Raw genomic sequence first — 18469 nt, 5'->3', positions numbered from 1 at the left:
AAAGTCAATTCATTTGTCAAGTCATTCTTCCGACGCGAATATTTTATTAAACGTCGCTACGTATATTTTCCGCAAGTTTCGGCCAAGAGAATCTCGTGTCGCTGTCTGGTCTGCGTGAGATTTCAGAAAGATCAACCGCGGGATAAAACTTTGTTTATCAGCAGTGCTTAATTTCTCAAAATCCGTCGACTCCGCTTCGGTACGTTCGCGCGCTCGGGAATCGATCGGTCTCTAATTTTGAGCAATCCTGTATCACGCGAGCCGTGCTAGAAAGAGATCTGGAGAAAGAGGTATCTAGGCTGCGGTTAGAGTTAATTGACATTGATGAAGCCGACCCCAACATGATAAGTGCGGCTTAACGGTGCTTTCGCCTGAGTTTCAGTCGTGAGAAGATCCACAGCACGGCGCTCACGCTTTGTAGACTTGTAATGTAGACACGAGAAGTTTTCGAGTTATCTGTTATCTATATGTGTGTGTGTGTGTGTGTGTGTGTGTGTGTGTGTGCATACGCGCGTGTATGTGAAAGAGAGACAACCAATTCCGCTTAATCTCGCTTCGACTCGATCTTGATTTGTCATTGATTTTTCTTTCACTTCATTTGTTTCTGCCATTTTTCGTTTCAGACATCGTTGATTATAGCACCCTCATATTACCGACCGATTCCACAGGAAATCCCGTATTTCCAACCATCATACGACCGAAAGGTACACATTTCTGTTTTCTTTTTACCTTCAGATTTATGTTACACGCCAACGATACGAACGTGATTCTTCAACGTGTGCCACACCGACGACGAGACGTTACGAAACGATAACCGCTGCATTCCACGGACGCTCGAAAGCGTCGTTCATCGTCACTTTCATATCGCCCACGCGTCTCTCTCTCTCTCTCTCTCTCTCTCGGCTGCATGCATTTAGCGCGTAATGTTCCGCGACGTATTAACATTCGGTACACGGCGCACCGTGACATCGTGCGATCTCTTGCGCGTCTATCTTATCGTACGTCTCATTACGAATTTTTCGCGTCGCAAGAAAGAACGAGAAAGAGAGAAAGAGAGAGAGGGAGAGAGAGAGAGAGAGAGAGAGAGGGAGAGAGCTCAAAAAGCCGCTTACATCTTCTATAGTCTCTCTTCCTCCCTCTCCACCTCCCTCTCCCTCTCTCTCTCTCTCTCTCTCTCTCTCTCTCTTGCTCGCTCGCGTTTTGCGCGCCACAAGATTAATCGCCATTACGTGCTATAGCGGACACGAAAACGAGTGTCGTGGGATCTGACAGGACAATGAAAACGAATACGCGCTCGCGTGAGCGCGGAATTCGGTATACAACGATGCGAGAGCGATACGGAAGAAAATAAAAGCGAAATCCTCTTAGCCGACGTACCGGAGCTGAGGGAGCTAGGCGGCGGGCATTCCGGGAGGGAAAGCAGGAAATAACGTCATATATTTTGCACGTAGCAGACGGTTCCGAACAATCTGCTCCCGGCTTCGAGCGCGGGGAGGAGCCGAATGCGGACCGAGGAAGTTGCAGTTGCGCCGATTTTTCTTCACGACCCGCTCGACTCTCGATCATACTTGAATCGTCACACAGGGTGCCGGGGGGAGGAGAGGAAGGGCTAAAATAAAAATCCGCGCGGCGGTAGAAGCGCGCCACGCGTCGCAATGATTTCGGCCGCGAGGTCCGTCACACATTGATCGCCCGTATTTCCCCGCGGGTTTTAATATCGATCCGTGGCGCATTGCCGGTATTTTTATAAATATAATCGCCCCCGCTCTCTCTCTCTCTCTCTCTCTCTCTCTCTCTCTCTCTCTCTCTCTCTCTCTCTCTCTCTCTCTCTCTCTGTCCGCCCGACTATTCCGGCGCGTATTCCTCCGCAAGAATAACGCGGGCGGTTACACGCAAAAAATAATGATGAAATCCTCTTTATCCGCTGGCGGAGGCGAGAAAAAGCGCCCGGCAATGGGCGACCCGCGACACGGGACGGGACGGGACGGGACGGGAGGGATGGAGGATAACTTCATATATTTTATCAAGCAAATACTCGAAACAATGCAGAACGTTAATATCGCAATTCCACGGCCAAATCAAGTCACCTATTCGCTCGTCCACCTGCCTGCTCGCCCGCATACGCGATTCTCACACATACGCCGCAGTACGGACGACTGTCGTACCAGAATGAGAGATAGAGAGATGAGAGAGAGAGAGAGAGAGAGAGAATCTCGCTAAACTGTTTAAAAATTGTGACGACAAATTTTACTTCGCATATCCGAGTAGCGACAATGAATCTTTGAATGACGGTCGCTTTGTTTCTCCTTCGTCGGACTCGCCGGAATTGCGAGCCCGAATTGCAATTCTGTGCGCACACATTTCCCGCGAGAATCCCCCGTGTTCCCTTTGATCCCGAAAGCGATCGTGCCGGCCTGTCGGTGCGCTGGCTCGATTTGAGGGCGCCTCGTAAGAATTGCCTCGTTCGGTACAAGTCGCCACCGTGATGGCGAAATCCCGCAGACCTCAGCACACTCCGACGGTGGTGTTTTTGACATTACCATCGTGCAAAAAAGCAGCTGCCCGCACACTCTGTCTGATCGTGATCGAAGGAATCGACCGGCCGCTGGCCGGTTTGTGTGTAATCAACAAAGCAAACAATCGTGAAATAGTTTTTACGCTCGTCCGATCGCGACTCGCAACAACGAGGCAATTTCCGTCGATTTCGTAAATTCCGCCGAGATATTTCCCGGAACAGCGGCCATTAAATTGATAGCAGGGCGGAACGGCACGGGGGAACGGCAGATATTTGCTTTGTCGGAATAAACCTGCGCAGCGTAGATTGGGCGAATCAGAATATGACGGAAAGCAAAATACGGGAGCCCGAATCAAACGCTAGGTTCGCACCTAGCCATGCGAACTAACAGCTTGTTCACGCAGCCGTTTCTTTGCTTGTTTTTCTTGTATTTTTACTTTCCATTCGTTTTTTTTTCTTTTTTTTTTTCGTCGTCTTCCCCTTCTCTCCAGGAATTCGCATTTCGATGCGTGACACGTCGCATCGTCACCGAGAAGAAATAATATAACGGCTCGGGCGTTAAATGCAAAGTAAGGTTAATATGCGCGTACGCCGGAAGCAATTAGGTCGTAACACATTGTGTGTGTGTGTGTGTGTGTGTAAGAAATGACGAAAGAAGCTGACCTCATGTCTAGGCAATCCAGTTAAGGACTCGCACTAATGGTCGTTTCGCTCCCACCTATCGCACTTTTAGCCGGCGAGAAGCAGCGCGCGCGATATAATAATAAAAATCCCCGCACGATATAATAATAAAAATGAGTTCTCTGCCGCCGTCGCCTCTCACTTGTGTCAAACGATAAATGATGCCCGTCGCTTCGCGCGAACATATCGATCATGATTTGTTTATCTCGACGCATCGTTGCACCGCGCCGCCGCGCCGGAGCACACGTAAATAAAAGGAGGAAGCGAAAACGAGAAGGAAAACAATGGAGAGGAGGGCCGAGTTTATGCAGGCCGATATGCAAGCGCGAATATTTAAAATAATTCCCACCCGAAAACATAGAATTATGATCCATCGCGTTTCGCAACGCGTTGCGAACGGCAGCAGCGGCCGGGGTTTGCAAACACGAATGCAACCGACGCGAAAGAATTTTTTTCACAAGCGACACATCGCAGTCGTCGCAGATATACGCGATGATGAAAAAAGTCAGACGTACAACTCGATGACGCGATATAAGCGATGAGTTTGATAGATGCGAAAATGTCGCCGCGGTCGGAATGGCGTTAACGTTTTCATCAAAAAAGCTTTCCGCTGGCGTTGCAACTCCCGCCGCGTCACCGGAATTATTTCGGAGTTACGACAGCGATATTTATTCGCCAACGCCAAAGAGATTTCTCCTACGGTCGGTTTTTATTTTATTTTATTTTTCCTTTTTTTCGCTTCACGTGCGCGACACATCGCGCGGTCTCCCCTTCTCACTCTCTCTCTCTCTCTCTCTCTCTCTCTCTCTCTCTCTCTCTCTCTCTCTCTCTCTCTCTCTCTCTCTCTCTCTCTCTCTCTCTTGCACTTTGAGAGGGAAAATTTTATCATTACCTGTGCGTATGATAAAATATATACATGGTACACGTAATAAAATGACGTCGCAGCGCGCGCTTTATCGTCAGGGAGTCCACTCGTCAATATCGCGCCGCAGTGTAAAGCGAATGAGTCAATGCGAAACCGCGCGAAAAGCGTCGCGAGCGGGACGAAAAGCAGAGGAAGCCGGCGCCTTCCGCGCGTACTTATCGCCGACGATCGCCACTGATCAGCTCGATTTACCACCGCCAGGACCAAAGCCAGGTACTCCCCGGAACCTCACGGTGACGGAGATCAGCAACGGTTTCCTGATAACCTGGCAACCTCCTTTGGAACGTAGTCATCTCATCCAATACTACACTATCAAGTACAAGACGGACGGACCTTGGAAAACGCTCAACAAGGGCCAAATACGACCCGAGGAGACCAGTTATTTAGGTGAGAGCGACATTTAGGTGAGAGCACCTTTCCCTCCCAATCCCGCGTCACCCTGACGCGTTCCCTCTTTAACCGCACCGCGTAATTATCTTGCGTAAGAGTTCTCTCCACTAGTCGTTACTAGCGTCGGGGGGATTGTGGTATCCGCACATCATCATCACTACCACCACCATCGAGATTCCTCACTTTCACACACACACACACACACACACACACACACACACACACACACACACACACACACATATATATATATATACAGACACATGTACACCTACACAGAACCATGCTACTTATCGATCCGATTGTTTCTTCGAACTTGAGCGACAGCGATTTCATGCGATTTCCCGTTTAACGTGAACGCCCGCAGTGAAGAACCTGGTCGGTGGTAGGACCTACTATTTCCAAGTGTTCGCCAACTCGGCTACGAATTACGGCGCGAGCGACCAGGTGAAGTTCCCCGTGCCGGCTCGCGTTAAGCACAAAGCGATCACCGCGGGCGTCGTAGGCGGTATCCTCTTCTTCCTGGTCGCCATCATCCTCAGCATATGCGCGGTGAAGATCTGCAATAAGCGGAAGAGACGAAAACAGGAGAAAGGTATGGACGCCCCGTGGCGTTATCGTCGTATCGTACACCGTTTTGCCCGCATCTCGCCTGCACCTGTGCTCCTGGTTGTGTCGTCTCTACGTTGACCCGCGTAAGAAAGGCAGCTGCGCCGCGGCGAGGACAACGAACACGTGCGCGCGATCGCACCGGTTTTACGATCCTTCGCAGCAGAATCGCAAATAATTGCGAATCAGCAAAGACAGATCGGCCGGTCGTTCCGCGCCGGCTGCAGTCCCTCTGTGTGTCTTGATTGGTCCGTGCTGGGCCCGCTTATTTCATCGGATTTTAACACGTTGCGGAGGCTCCTCTCTCTGCAGCATCGCCGGCCTCGTGTGATTTGCGTTTAGCGCCCAGGACTGATCAAAGAGACGACTACGATCTGGTAACGCAGGCGCTGGGCATGCACCTGTGAACCTGAACACATTCGTGGTTAACATAGTTATGTAACATTGTAGAACTGCTTTCAGCGTATAACATGGTGGCCTGCCGGGTCACCGACGCCAGGAACGGCGCAGGGCAGGGGCCCCAGGGAACAGTGCCTTTGAAAAAGTGAGTGTCTATATCCCGAAACACCATTATCCCCTCAGGTCCCACAGAGTCTTGACTCACGATACTTTGGAGCACCCCCGTTGAGGCGCCCAAAGGCTCCGATCAGATGACAAAAGTAGACGGTGGAGGTCGCAGCAGCACCGCACAAACCCGATCAAAATTCCGCATTCGCGAGGATCGAGCTGATTTTCCAAAAAGCACTCCGCATTCCGTGGCTCCGTCAGCCACGGAAGATGTCGGAAGGAAATTCTTTCTCTCACCCGTGAGCAGCCAATCGGTCGATTAAATTACGAGACGAGATTATTCGCGCGTAATTCGTAATCGATATTGTGCTCGTTGATAAATTCATGGCGCTCTAATGAGTTCCCGCAGAGTCAGCGTAGACGGCTTAGATCGGCGAGACGGCGCCAGAGCGACCTAACGGAGCACCTCGACTACCCTCGCCGATGAAGGGAGTCTCTTTAACGATAGATTCAGATGTCAGAACTCATATATGTCGGGACGCGGGCGTCGAAGATCGCCGGTGAATTGTACGCGTCTTCGAGACGCGTCGCGGTGCAGATGCGACTTCGGAAGAAACATATATCACTTAGGCTTAGCCAGAGTTAGCGATTAAGTCCACTCCACCCCCTCTTACGAGCAATAGGCGACCGAAGCACCGCAAGCATTTACGAAACCTCTCACGAGTAATTCTAGCCAACAGATATTCGAACATCTGTCTGATATATTACGCCTGTCTGATACATATATATATATATATATATATATATACACACACATCTACATCCAGGATGTTAAAAGAAAGAGGTGTTTAGGATATTCGACGGCCCGTGGAGAGAAGGGGTACTCTCTCACTGAACTCTGAATGGAAAGAGAACAAGAAGCGGAGAAAAATTGTCATTCGCTACGAAAAGACCACGAAGTTCGCCGACCTATGTCGCGATTAAGCATTATTATTTTCTCTTTTCTTTTTCTTCTATTCGGTTTAGTATTACGAGCCTTCCAGCTGTTTCGACGGCTCTTTTCCAACATCTCGCATATTGCCCCGGGTACATCGGGATTTACATGTACTCCGTCTCGCTCTCACGTCAACGACTCTCGCAACTGCGATTCTCTGATCCGCATCTCCAACGGTAACGGTTCTCTTTGCGAGATCACACGAGCGTCTCGCAAAGATGACGATGTCGTCCGATTATTTTGCAAACTTACAATCGCGGGAGTAACGATAACGTGCCGCGTTGTGGTAGCGGCGACACGCTCACAAAGAGAGATATATATATATATATATGTATATATACATATACGAACCGCAAGACCGAAGAGAGACGTACGGAGAGAAACCCATTCTCTCCCGCCGTCAGCTCAATTCACTTTGACAAAGAACAAGCACTATCCCCTTGAAATGAGGGGGGCATTAAGGAAACGAGGAACGATAGACCTCTTTTGATCTACTTGCCGCCATACATAACACTACGAGCTTCTAGATGTATCTCGTAGCAATTAAACCGGCAGACTAAACCGCAGCAGCAGAGGTATTTTGGACGAGGTTGGAGAACGATCTTTCGATAATCGATAAGTAACTTACGCACACTCCCACGCGCTGCGCGTGCGTGCATGCGTGCACGTTTCCGTTAGGCATGAACGACCAAAAGAAAAGAATCGAGTCGCTGTTCTCTGTGCGATCCGGCCGCCGAATCGAATCGTGGTCGGGTCCCGTCGCGGTGCGAGTCAAATGGCGCGCGGTTCGCAATGAGCAGCCGCGATTCTCGTTTCTCGAGCGACGTGCAAGTGCGCCCGGGAAGACGGAGGACATCGACGGTTCTTCGCGAGTCCACCTCAGGATCGGACGATGGCTCAGCCGGGGTTCGCTCGTGCACGATACGGAATATCATTATATTTCGCCGCGGTAATTTTCGCGAAAGATCCCCCCCCCCAGGTCGACGGAGGGAAAAGCACCGGCAGAGAGCAGATTCTACGCGCGAATCGAACGCGCCACTTGATCCCACACGCACAACGGACAGTCCTCTTCGATTCGCGACTCGCGACTCAGAACGGCGTATGCATATACAGAACGGAGGAAACCGCCGCGAAAAAAAAGAAAGAAAAGAAAAGAAGAAACAGTAACGAGACACGCAAAAGCGTGCCTCCGTCATTCCGTCGCGAGCGCGCGCGCCTTCTCGTACGCTCCGTGTGCGTACGAGAGCGAACGAAAAAAGAAAGAAAGAAAGAAAAAAAAAGAAAAAAGAGAGAAAGAAAAAAAGAAGAACGCACCCACGCCGTAATTAACGCGCGTGCGCGCGCGAGAGGCGCTCAGAAACTTGTTCGCGATCACGCCTAAGCGGACTGCACGTGTAATAGCGGGTACTCAGTTGTGACCATTATGATTTTCCATCGTGGCATCCAAAAGTCCACAATACGACTGCAGTGATGCCTATTCTGGATCGTATCTCGCTCTTTGATTTCCCGCGACTTTGTACGTCTCATCGTCGCTACCCGTTTCGTTTTCTTTTCCTCTCTCATTCTCTCTTCTCCCCCCCTCTCTCTCTCACACTCTGTCACTCTCTCTTACTCTCTCTCTCTCTCTCTCTCTCTCTCTCTCTCTCTCTCTCTCTCTCTCTCTCTCTCTCTCTCTCTCTCTCTCTCTCTCTCTCTCATTCTCTCTCTTTCATTCTCTCTCTCTCTCGTGTTTGTTTTCTTCTTTGCCTTCGTTCCGACGTTTCGACCCCGAATTTCCCGCGACAATTATCGAAACGATTCAGTCTCGATCCAGTCATTTTCATCGTCATCGTTTGATTAGCCGCACCGTTCAGTTTTTCCCTTATTTGTTTCTCTCGAGTGCGAACGTTGCCGTCGGTACTTGTTGTCGTACCGTACGAAATTGTACTTCCTGTATGTGAATTGTCGTAGCGCTTATCGTGAGGGTGCTAATCGAAGATCCAATTTCCGTCGGCCAACCCATCCTTCTCGCGAGCCCTGCCGCCGTCCCTTCGTGAATCCTGTCCTTCTTACACGCACAGGCAACGCGTCATGGTCATACATCTGTCACGCATCTCGATGATCCCGCCAATCAAACGCACGGCGCGATCGAGTTCTCTCTCGATCTAATACAGCTTTTCCCGTAGGTTTGAAGCCGATCGCGAGGCCGTTTCAAAAACCGCGTATGAACCGCATATATGTGTAATTATATAAGTCGAAACTCTAATTTCGCAGCTGTATTGTCAGCTCTACACTGCGCTCTACATCGTCCGAATTGTAATCAAGCATGCGCCTCTGTAACTGATGTGTACGAGTACTGATCGTTGACCTGTTTTTCTTTTTGGTGGAATTAGCAGCAAACTATATTGTTTCACTGTATAGACTATATATATGGGTGCACCATAAATATATTCAACGAATAGCTGTGAATATATTTATATCACCGGTATAGTCTTCTTCTCTGCCCCCCCCCTCTCTCTCTCTCTCTCTCTCTCTCTCTCTGTTTCCCTCCTTCTCGCTTAATATTGCCTTGCGTGTAAAACAGCTCTATCATCATCAACAATTATCCTCGAGTGGCTCTGCTTCACGTCACCGTCACAACTTCTGTCATTCCACCCTCATGATAAGCTCAAACATTCGCCGCAATTTTTCATTGAGCGCGCGAGCGCGTTTCTCGAGAATTACCCCGAGAGAGATCGATATTGCACGTTTATACCTACACGTATATATCCAGAACGGGCTGGACGGTTCAGCCACTGCCAAGAGTCTTTTGCCAAGGCCCGCATTCGTGGTCACGTGTCTGGGCTGTGTAAAAGGCCGAGTAAAAGCAACGATTGCAATTTCCTAATGTTCCGACAGCACGTCGGACGCGAAATACTACACTAATTTCCCCGGGATAATGAAGAGCGCGCGCCTTGGTACACCACGTAGGAAAAAAAAAAGAATCTAAATCAAGTTAAAGCGCATTAAGGAGCGACCTGATGTAATCTTTCCTCATTACTTGTGGATACGTATTGCTTTCGCGTGTTCTTCTTCTTCAGCGCGATGATTGCAGTCGTGCGCTTATCGGCGTAGCTCGCTATTTGGATATCTCGGAGACGTCGACCACGAATACAGACCTGAAATAATCTCGGTGTTACCGAGGTCGCGATCAGAGCAAGGATCAGAAGAGAGCCGACACGAGTTTGAGAGTAGCGCCAAGGGTCGAGAGACTCCGGAGAGGAAGGGCGTAGGGAGCTACTTCGCGGAACCGTTGCCTATCAAAGGGTAGTAAAGAATGGAATCTGAGAGAAAAGGAACAACGCATAGTAGAGTCAATCGATCGTCGCACCGTCAAAGAAGGGATTTCCCCGCTACCCTTTTCCCTCTTTTTCTCTCTCTCTTTCTCTCACTCTTTCTTTCTCTCTCACTCTTTCTCTCTCTCTCTCTCTCTCTCTCTCTCTCTCTCTTTCTCTCTCTCTCTCTCTCTAACTAACTCTCTCACTCTCTGCCACTCTTTCTTTTTACTTCTCTCGCTTTGTGTCTCCGGCCCTAAGATGATTTTCGCGCACAGTGATCGCGAGGACACAGGCAAGAAAAGCCAAACCGGTCGAAAAATAGTCGTTGCAACCAAGAGAAACAAAAGTAATAGCAAAAAGAAAGAAAAGAAAACGAAACTCTGAAAGACAAGACGATAAGTAAAATCGTGGGCGTCTCTTGTCCTCCTCTCTCTCTGTGTTTTCTGTAGGTCGACAAATCTAAACGCGTGCGGCGAGTCAGTCTCGACGCTGACCCGTTGCAGCCCGTTGAATCCGCAACTACCACCACCACCACCACAACCTCTTCATCAATCACCACTTCCTACGCAAGTAACCACCCCCGCCACTGCCACCTCGGAGCCGGTCCACGAGCAGGCCCCCCCGAACCGTGATCGTGACCATCACGCACTCCACCTCGATAATCGAGATTACGAGAGCGTGTTTATCATAGAGAGGCGGAACAGTAAGCCTAACCTCCGCTAGCCACACAGAAAAAAACCAAGTACTACCACTACTACTACTACTACTACTATTACTACTACTACTACTGCTACTACTACCACTACTACTACTACTACTACCACTACCTATTACTGCTACTACTACCGCTACTACCGCTACTACTACTACTACTACTACCAATACCACCATCACTACCACCACCATCACCACCACCACCACCACCACTACTACTATTACTACTACTACGTACCCGAGACCACGGTTGCTCCCGAGAACCACGAAAATAAGTTCCCGCCGACGGCATACGTATATGTGTTTGTGTGTGTATAAACACGTTGTACCGAGCGGTCCGTCGATCGATCGAACGAACTGTCAGATCGATTCAAACTTGCGTCAGTCGTCGTCGATCCTCCTCGGTCGATCGAGCGAGCGAACGCCAATTGCCGGTGGGACATGCCCGTTACTACTACTACTAGTACTACCGCTACTACTACTACTACTACTACTACTACCACTACTGCTACTACTACCTACTACTATGCGAGACTACAGCTCTGCAATGTTACCTGCTAGGACCTACTAATCTACCACTACCACCTACTACTACTGTCTACTACTTAGGATGATTGTCATGACTGTAGATGAGATCTGCAATACAGGCAAAACCGCTAGGAGTCACACTAGTACATCCAGTCAGTACCCTAATACCTTCGTTCGGCGGCCTTAGGGAGTACATAGATAAGGGGGATCGAGACAAGGCAGTAGATTTCTCATTCATTCTCTCTGCCGATCAGCGGACTTGCCAACTTTCTCACTATTTTGCATACATTCGCTTATCAGCAGTATGCCGATCTACGTTGCTTCTTTTAACTGTTTTGAGAGCCGGGACTAGCCGAAATTAATCGCCGCGCGGTATCTATCTCTCTCTATTTCTCTCTTTCTATATCTTATATATATAAACATATCTCTCTCTCTCTCTCTCTCTCTCTCTCTCTCGCGCTCTCGCTCTCATATATATATATATATTTTTTCTTCAATCACTGTACAACTTGGTTCGTTTTGTTGCTCTTCTTCTCTTTATTGCGTACTACATTGAGTTTGCTTTTCACTCGAAATTTACTGTCACGCGCGCACTATCAAATGAGCATATATATTGCTATTGCCTACTTTGACTCCTCGTTCATTCTTCGTATTACCGCTTCTGCGTGAATAACTCTTTATGTGATATTTCACCGCAAACAACTTTTCCTTCGAATTTCTCACGAAATAATGAAGCGCTCAATTCATTATTACCATTGGAACTTGTGCTCATGTTTAATTTTACTTCTTCAACGTCATTTAATCGTACTACTAATTTGTCATACAATTTTTATGACGAGCGTATATATCTGAAAAACGTCAGTATCTATTTGGATTGGTTGTCGATAGCAGCATTTATCTGAAAAGCTATAACAATCGGCCTGTAAACATTTTCAATGTTTTACGCAAGAAAACATGTATACATGTTATTTTACAGAAAAATAAATACGTGCTATTTTTGCCTAAATATTGGCTTTCGGATATATTGCGTTCGATGAATAACTCAAACGATTCAGTATATCTTCTTTACAAATTTTCGAAGTTTCTCACTTCGTATTACATGCTCAATATTTTTATCGTTATATTGTATCTTTCGCTACACATTTGCATTCACATTCTTCGATTCATCTTAATATTGTGAAATTATTTCTGTATCGACTGACACTTATCATTTGCGTATTTCCTTCGCTTTTGCAGTGCTCACGATTGCAATCCTTCAAAGTATCTCTCACATACTTGTCGGTTTCCTTTCATAAATATTTTCAGCTCTTCGTGTTTCAACTGTTATTATCTTTTCAGATTATTATCACAAATATGACATTGAAAAAGGTACATTAACTTATTTTACTCACTCTCTCTCTCTCTCTTTCTCTCTCTCTCTCTCTCTCTCTCTCTCTCTCTCTCTCTCACTCACTCACTAATATTGAACGAATCATTAATATTTCATTTGATTTTAGTGTCTCTCACATTTTAACGCCGCTTTCACTTATCATTATTCAATTAATCGTTGACAAACTGATAAACAGCGACTCGATGTGTTAAGTGTGTCTGGCAAACGTTCAAGCTCATCTATCTCGATGCATATTATTTATTCGAAATAATTGTTTTGAAATAATTTTTACGGATATTATATACTTTACATCTCCCATTACGATAATCACGTCAAATTTCCTCAGATATGCTATTTTCTTCTTTGTTTTCCTCACACGCATATTTGTATCGCGCAACAGACACTTCTCTTTCTTGGATGTATTCTTCTCAGCGTTAAACTATGAAACTACTTATTTTACAAACAGAGCGGGAAGTTACTGGTGATGCATTTTCATAATTTTGTAGCTGTGTTTTTCTCTTCATTTTTCTCGAAATTCACATGAGCTACGAGACGATCGTATATCCTTCGAAATACTTATTTTACAGTCAGCAGAAATCATCCAGTAGCTTGCTACAAACTTCTGGACCGTTTAGCCCCGGTTTGGTGTACATTGTTCAATAACCGCGTTATATTCGCACATCGTCTCTCTAAACTAATTAAAGACAGGCTAATATCAGTAACCGTTGGAACTCGGAAAGGTTCTTCCTCGAACATAGTTCACCAACACCGGGCTTACTGTACAGCTACACGCAACTAATCACATTTCATCTTATCGTATCACGGTATTAATCTCTTACAACTATTGCTGCTCTCGCAATATTGTGTGCGTTTCTTTGTTTTTTCATACATTACACACATACACGTGCGCGCATATCACGCGTGCACACATACATAAACATAAATATAGCCCATATAAAAACATTACGACATTAGCGACACAAGTATGCAATCTCAATTGCATCATACTCGAAAAAAGCAATATTCCATATTCCCGATAACAAACGGTCGACGAATCACTCGGGACGAAAGAACGTTTGTCAGAGGGGAGAACCAAATGAAACTTTGATTCATTAACGCGCGTGTCACGCACGCATACGCACACGCATACAAACACACACATACACAACATAAAAGTACACGCAACACACACGTACACACACACACACACACAGTTTTCAACAACGCGTGAACCGACGCACCACGATTGTTGCGGCGCGCACGGCCAGTCGGAAACTCTAATTCAAGCTTCTTGTGTTATTTGATTGTTTCCAGTCTGTCGATTCTAGACGACCAATAAACAGACACGCTCACGCTTACACGCGAACACTCGGCAATAAGCAAGCGGAGATAGGTAAGCCGCGCTCGTTGCGGCCGCGCGAAATACCTGCATCCCCCACGTGTATACATCCACCATTTGTCGTCTCTCTCTCCACCTGTTAATCGTCCATGATGCTTCGTTGCATTGCCCAGTCTCGGATAATCGAGCCATCGACGCGTATCACACACGTTTTTCTCCGAAAGCCCCTCCCCCGTCCTCTCCCGAAAGCTGTCCTCAGATCCCAAAATCCGATTTGTTATCGCCACTTGATTTTCACGCCGACGCGCGTATCACACTCTTATTAATTTATCCCGCTGTGTGTGCCACACATGCCTACCTCTTGACTTTCTTGACACGAAATCGAGTGCTTCTCGGGGTGGAAGAGCTGTGCCCGACCGCTGCATCACAACGGCTCGGCCGAATTTTCACGCGACGAAGCTTCGCGTTCTCCCTCGGCTTTCGCTCACTCGGATCGCTCTCGCCGAGGCGCGAATGTGACATCGGGTATTATCCTGCATCGATCCGTTGCGACGCAACTTCTCTTCTCGCTGCGAAGCGCTCGACCGGTCATTCGTACACATTTGTGTCTCGTCCCTTCACCCATTTTTACCGTGTCTTTGTTACCGCGATCCGTCACAAGACTCCACCGAGAGACTCCGATGAAACGATATTTGCGATATTCCTTTCTGCTGTCCGCGACGAACACGTATGTCGATCGACGCACCTCGACGGTGAGAGATGACCGTGTCTTCGCCGACACCTCTTTGTACAACACATTATCTATTTGCTCCCTAACACCACCGCCTAGAAGTAACGTTCGATTATTTAGCGTTATATTTCTTATCATTACCGCCACGATATTGTTTTTTGTGAATGTAATCGTTGTGTTACAACATTCTCTCTCCCCCATTCTTTCCTTGCTGCCGGACCCGAAGGAGGAGAAAAGGTGACGAGTTTCGGAGCACCTAAATCCACGATTGCTATTCACTGATATCAAAGTCGAAAGAAGTACAAAAAGTCGCGCAAAAAGAAACGGGATCTATGAGAACGGAACGAAATTTTGTTCGAGCTAGAGGAAAAGACAAAAAAAAAAAAGAAAAAAGAAAAAAGAAAAAAAAGATGCAAAAAAGAAAAAGAGAAAAGAGAACACTAAGATACATAAGACAGAGATAATATAAGATTCACTTTTTTTTCCAAGTTCTTAAAGAGAGAAAAATTAAGATCCACTCACTGCCGACGCCTACCCACCCACAACCCACGTCACGCCCGACCACTCGTGCACCGGAATGCGCATGCCGCATGCCTTCCCTGCCTGCATCCGTTATTCGTTATTATACGTATATACAAGTAATTGATTATATATCGATATAATTATCTTGCCAGTTAACTCGAACATTGGCCTTACGTTACCTTGTTATCTAGAACTGTTGTATTTTTTTTTTAACCTTTTTGTTCGTTAACGTTGCGTGTCTTTTGCGTCGTGTTGCACGTACTTGCTGTACCGAGCGGCCGATGGATCGCGTCGGAGGAAGGAGTCAGTCGCCACAAAGTGTCGTCCAGCAGGCTCGCTGAACGACTCCATCTCAGACTCGCGCTCGTGTGTGCCAGAGCGAGTTATGTACTTTCTCTCGCAGAGAAAGATCCGCGCGTACAGTACCGAGCGAGTACCGAAAATTCTCGACTTTGCCGGATCGGGTACACACTTAACACTTGACGCAAAGGAGACCAAATTCTCCAGCAGCCCCGCGCGTCACGTCGCGGTGCAACGTTCGCTTTCGCGCGCACTTCGATCGGCTCGATGCAACGGCTCGAGCGAGAAATGTCGGTACTCGCGCTACGCATCACGGCGGATCCAACACGCCGTGACTTCCTCCGACGAGCTCGATCGGGCCGCAGCCGCCGGCCGCCACCGCCGCGATCGCTCTAACGCTCCTTCTGTCCTACCCGTAGACCTAGAAAAAGCCGAGTACCAGGTTTAAGCCTCCTGCGGGAGATCCTCAACCCGGATACCCCGGACTCGTGCCGCGGTCGTCCGCTAGGTAAGATCTCCCGCGCGGCCGACGGCCGCTTCGTCGTGGCGGACTCGGTCCTCAGCTCGGCCAACAACAGCATCCTGGACGCGTCCAGCAGCGACGACGGTGGCTTCCTGCCGAAGCAACGGCTCAAGTCCTCCTGGCGGCGCCCGCTGGTCGGCACCAGCCAGCTCAGCCTGAGATCCGACGGCAGCGGCGTGTCCATCGGCCCATTGCCGTCGGTACACCATCACGGCGCCGTCAACTCCCTCGCGAGGATACAACCCACCGTCTGCGCCATCTCGTCGCCCAGATTCCTGGCCAGTTCGCCGAGCGGAGCCCAAGTCCCCTGGACCCCCCTGTACTTCAGCGATCTCAGCTCCGTCAAGCAGCCATCCTCCGGCGAACGTTCTTTCCCGACGCCACCCGGCTATCTTCAGCTACGGAGCGTGCACCAGCGGTACAGTCAAGAGCTACCGTCGCTCAAGGCGATCCACGCCGAGTCCAGGCGATTCGTGCCGGTCCAGCCGTTGGCCACGTCTTCACCGCCGCAGCCGGCTGGACGACCCAGAGCGAGACTACCGCCGAGGCACGCTCGGCACGCCAGATCGGCGCCGGAGCTCGCAGCATCGCCTGATCTTGAGACCTCACCGGAGAGCAGGTCGAGCAGCTCCGGCTTCGGCAGTAAGAACACCTCGCAGCAGAACCAGAGCTCGAGGAGCGGCAGCACGGTCGCCGAATGGCGTCCGCCGCCCTACAGGCCACCTCCGCCGCCCTTGGTGGGTCGTTGGCTCGAGCTCCAGGATCCGACCAAGGTGGCGCACACGCACATACAGAACGCCGTGGACGCCGGCAGCGTCGACGGCCACTACGAGTTCGATCCGGTGTCGTGCACGCCGACGCCCACATCGGCCTCCACACCCACGAGGGAGGAGAGACCGCCGGTGCATCAGATCCACGCTATTCACGTTCCCCATATTCACCAAGTGCATCACACGGTGCATCATCAGGCGCCGAGGTACAGCAGGGACAACATAGAGGCTAGGGTACAGGCTATGAAGGCGGAGTTCCATCAGTTCCGGCAGAGACAGGCGAGGAGGAGGCAGAGCGCGCACTTGGAAAGCGCCTGTTGAAGAAGCGATCGTGGTGGAGCCGTGGTAGGGTCCGTGGTAGACCCGAGACTATCGTACAAACGGTTCGGATACGTTAATGCAGTTGCGCCGCGAACATGTCCGACGATCGAAGCTATCGGCACGCGAGAAACGACTCGCGAGATCGCGATCGTTGCGATCACGTCGACTTTGAGAGAGTACGCGACCGAGAGGAGGAGGAGGAGAATGTCACGGGTGGCTCAAGCGCTCTGAACGGATGTAGTAGATGACGGCGACAGAGCAGGAGCAGGAGCAGGAGCAGGAGCAGGAGCAGCAGCAGCAGCAGCAGCAGCAGCAGCAGCAGCAGTAGCAGCAGCAGCAGCAGCAGCAGCAGCAGCAACAACGGCATCAACTTTGCGCTTACGAGAACGGATCAAATATGATAAAAGACACGATCTACGAAGTGAGAGAGAAAGCGAGACCAGGCTACGCGAGAGACCGACGGGTGACACCCGAAGAGTACCGACGTCAGAGGAAGAGGAACCTAGATATCGCCTGTGTGACTAGATTTTGGTACTGGCTTTTATCTATTATAGAAGACCGCGTATCAACACGACGACAAAGACGACGACGAAGAGACTACGGCCATGACAACGCGACTGCGACTGCGACTGCTACTACGACGATGACGACGACAACGACGACGACGACAATGACGACGACAACGCGATCATCACCGAAGACCAACCGCCGCAGCACAACGAGGATCATCATCATCATGTGAAATCCGCATTAGAGGAGTTTAAGTCAATTCTAGTAGCTGGGCATCCATCTACAAAAGAAGGCTGTTATAAGCATCAGCTCAGGATACATAAGTTTCGCACGACCATGACGGGAGCGACGTAGTAGAGCCGTACGTTAAGACGATAATCCTACGGGGTCCCGCCCGTTACCGATTAAGAGAGGACCTATGTCGATTGTCCTTCGGGGTAAAGCAATCTCGATATCATTCAACCCGGGGGGAGGGAGGGAGGGAGGGGGGGAAGGGAGGGGCAAACTACTCACCCAGCGACGCTCAGCGACACCGAACGCGCTGGGACGATTAAATAAAATAGAAACGAAGTGCGTAAACGAAAACATTCGAATCCGATTATTAATGGTCATATCTCGCGTACACCAACCGCGCCTACGTCCGGTTTAGAGGACCGTGATTTTTAACCGTTATTATATATAATAATGTAGAGAGGAATATACCGAAGAGTTCTCACACGCGCGAGGAGACACGAATATAAAAATAATAAAGGGGGGAGGACATTTTTTTTAACTCAGTGGAAATGTCCCGGAGGTATAGAAAGTGCGCAGAGAGAGAGAGAGAGAGAGAGAGAGAGAGAATAGAGAAACACTCCCGGCCGGCTCAAAGGGATGCTAACGATTGTAAAACGATGTCGTCTCGCGTCCGGCGACCGGGACGAGGAGAA

General features: G+C 49.1%; 1 protein-coding gene across 2 annotated transcripts in view; it reads left to right on the top strand.

Annotated features, from left to right (window-relative positions):
• The window catches only part of LOC105186304 (protein turtle), a 157636-nt gene extending 139620 nt beyond the window's left edge, over window positions 1-18016 (top strand). For both annotated transcript variants that reach the window (XM_011146396.3, XM_025304171.1), the window contains exons 13-17: window positions 624-704; window positions 4323-4508; window positions 4879-5106; window positions 5571-5664; window positions 15839-18016. In XM_011146396.3, the coding sequence (XP_011144698.2) occupies window positions 624-704; window positions 4323-4508; window positions 4879-5106; window positions 5571-5664; window positions 15839-17033 (1784 nt within the window). In that variant the 3' untranslated portion in view covers window positions 17034-18016. The remainder of the gene's footprint in view (window positions 1-623; window positions 705-4322; window positions 4509-4878; window positions 5107-5570; window positions 5665-15838) is intronic.
• Window positions 18017-18469: the final 453 nt, after the last annotated feature.

The sequence above is a fragment of the Harpegnathos saltator genome, unplaced genomic scaffold, assembly GCF_003227715.2.
Source record: "Harpegnathos saltator strain DR-91 unplaced genomic scaffold, Hsal_v8.6 scaffold594, whole genome shotgun sequence".
NCBI classification, from domain to species: domain Eukaryota; kingdom Metazoa; phylum Arthropoda; class Insecta; order Hymenoptera; family Formicidae; genus Harpegnathos; species Harpegnathos saltator.
The sequence above is the reverse complement of the archived record's forward strand: the minus strand, read 5'-3'. Positions and strand labels throughout refer to the sequence as shown.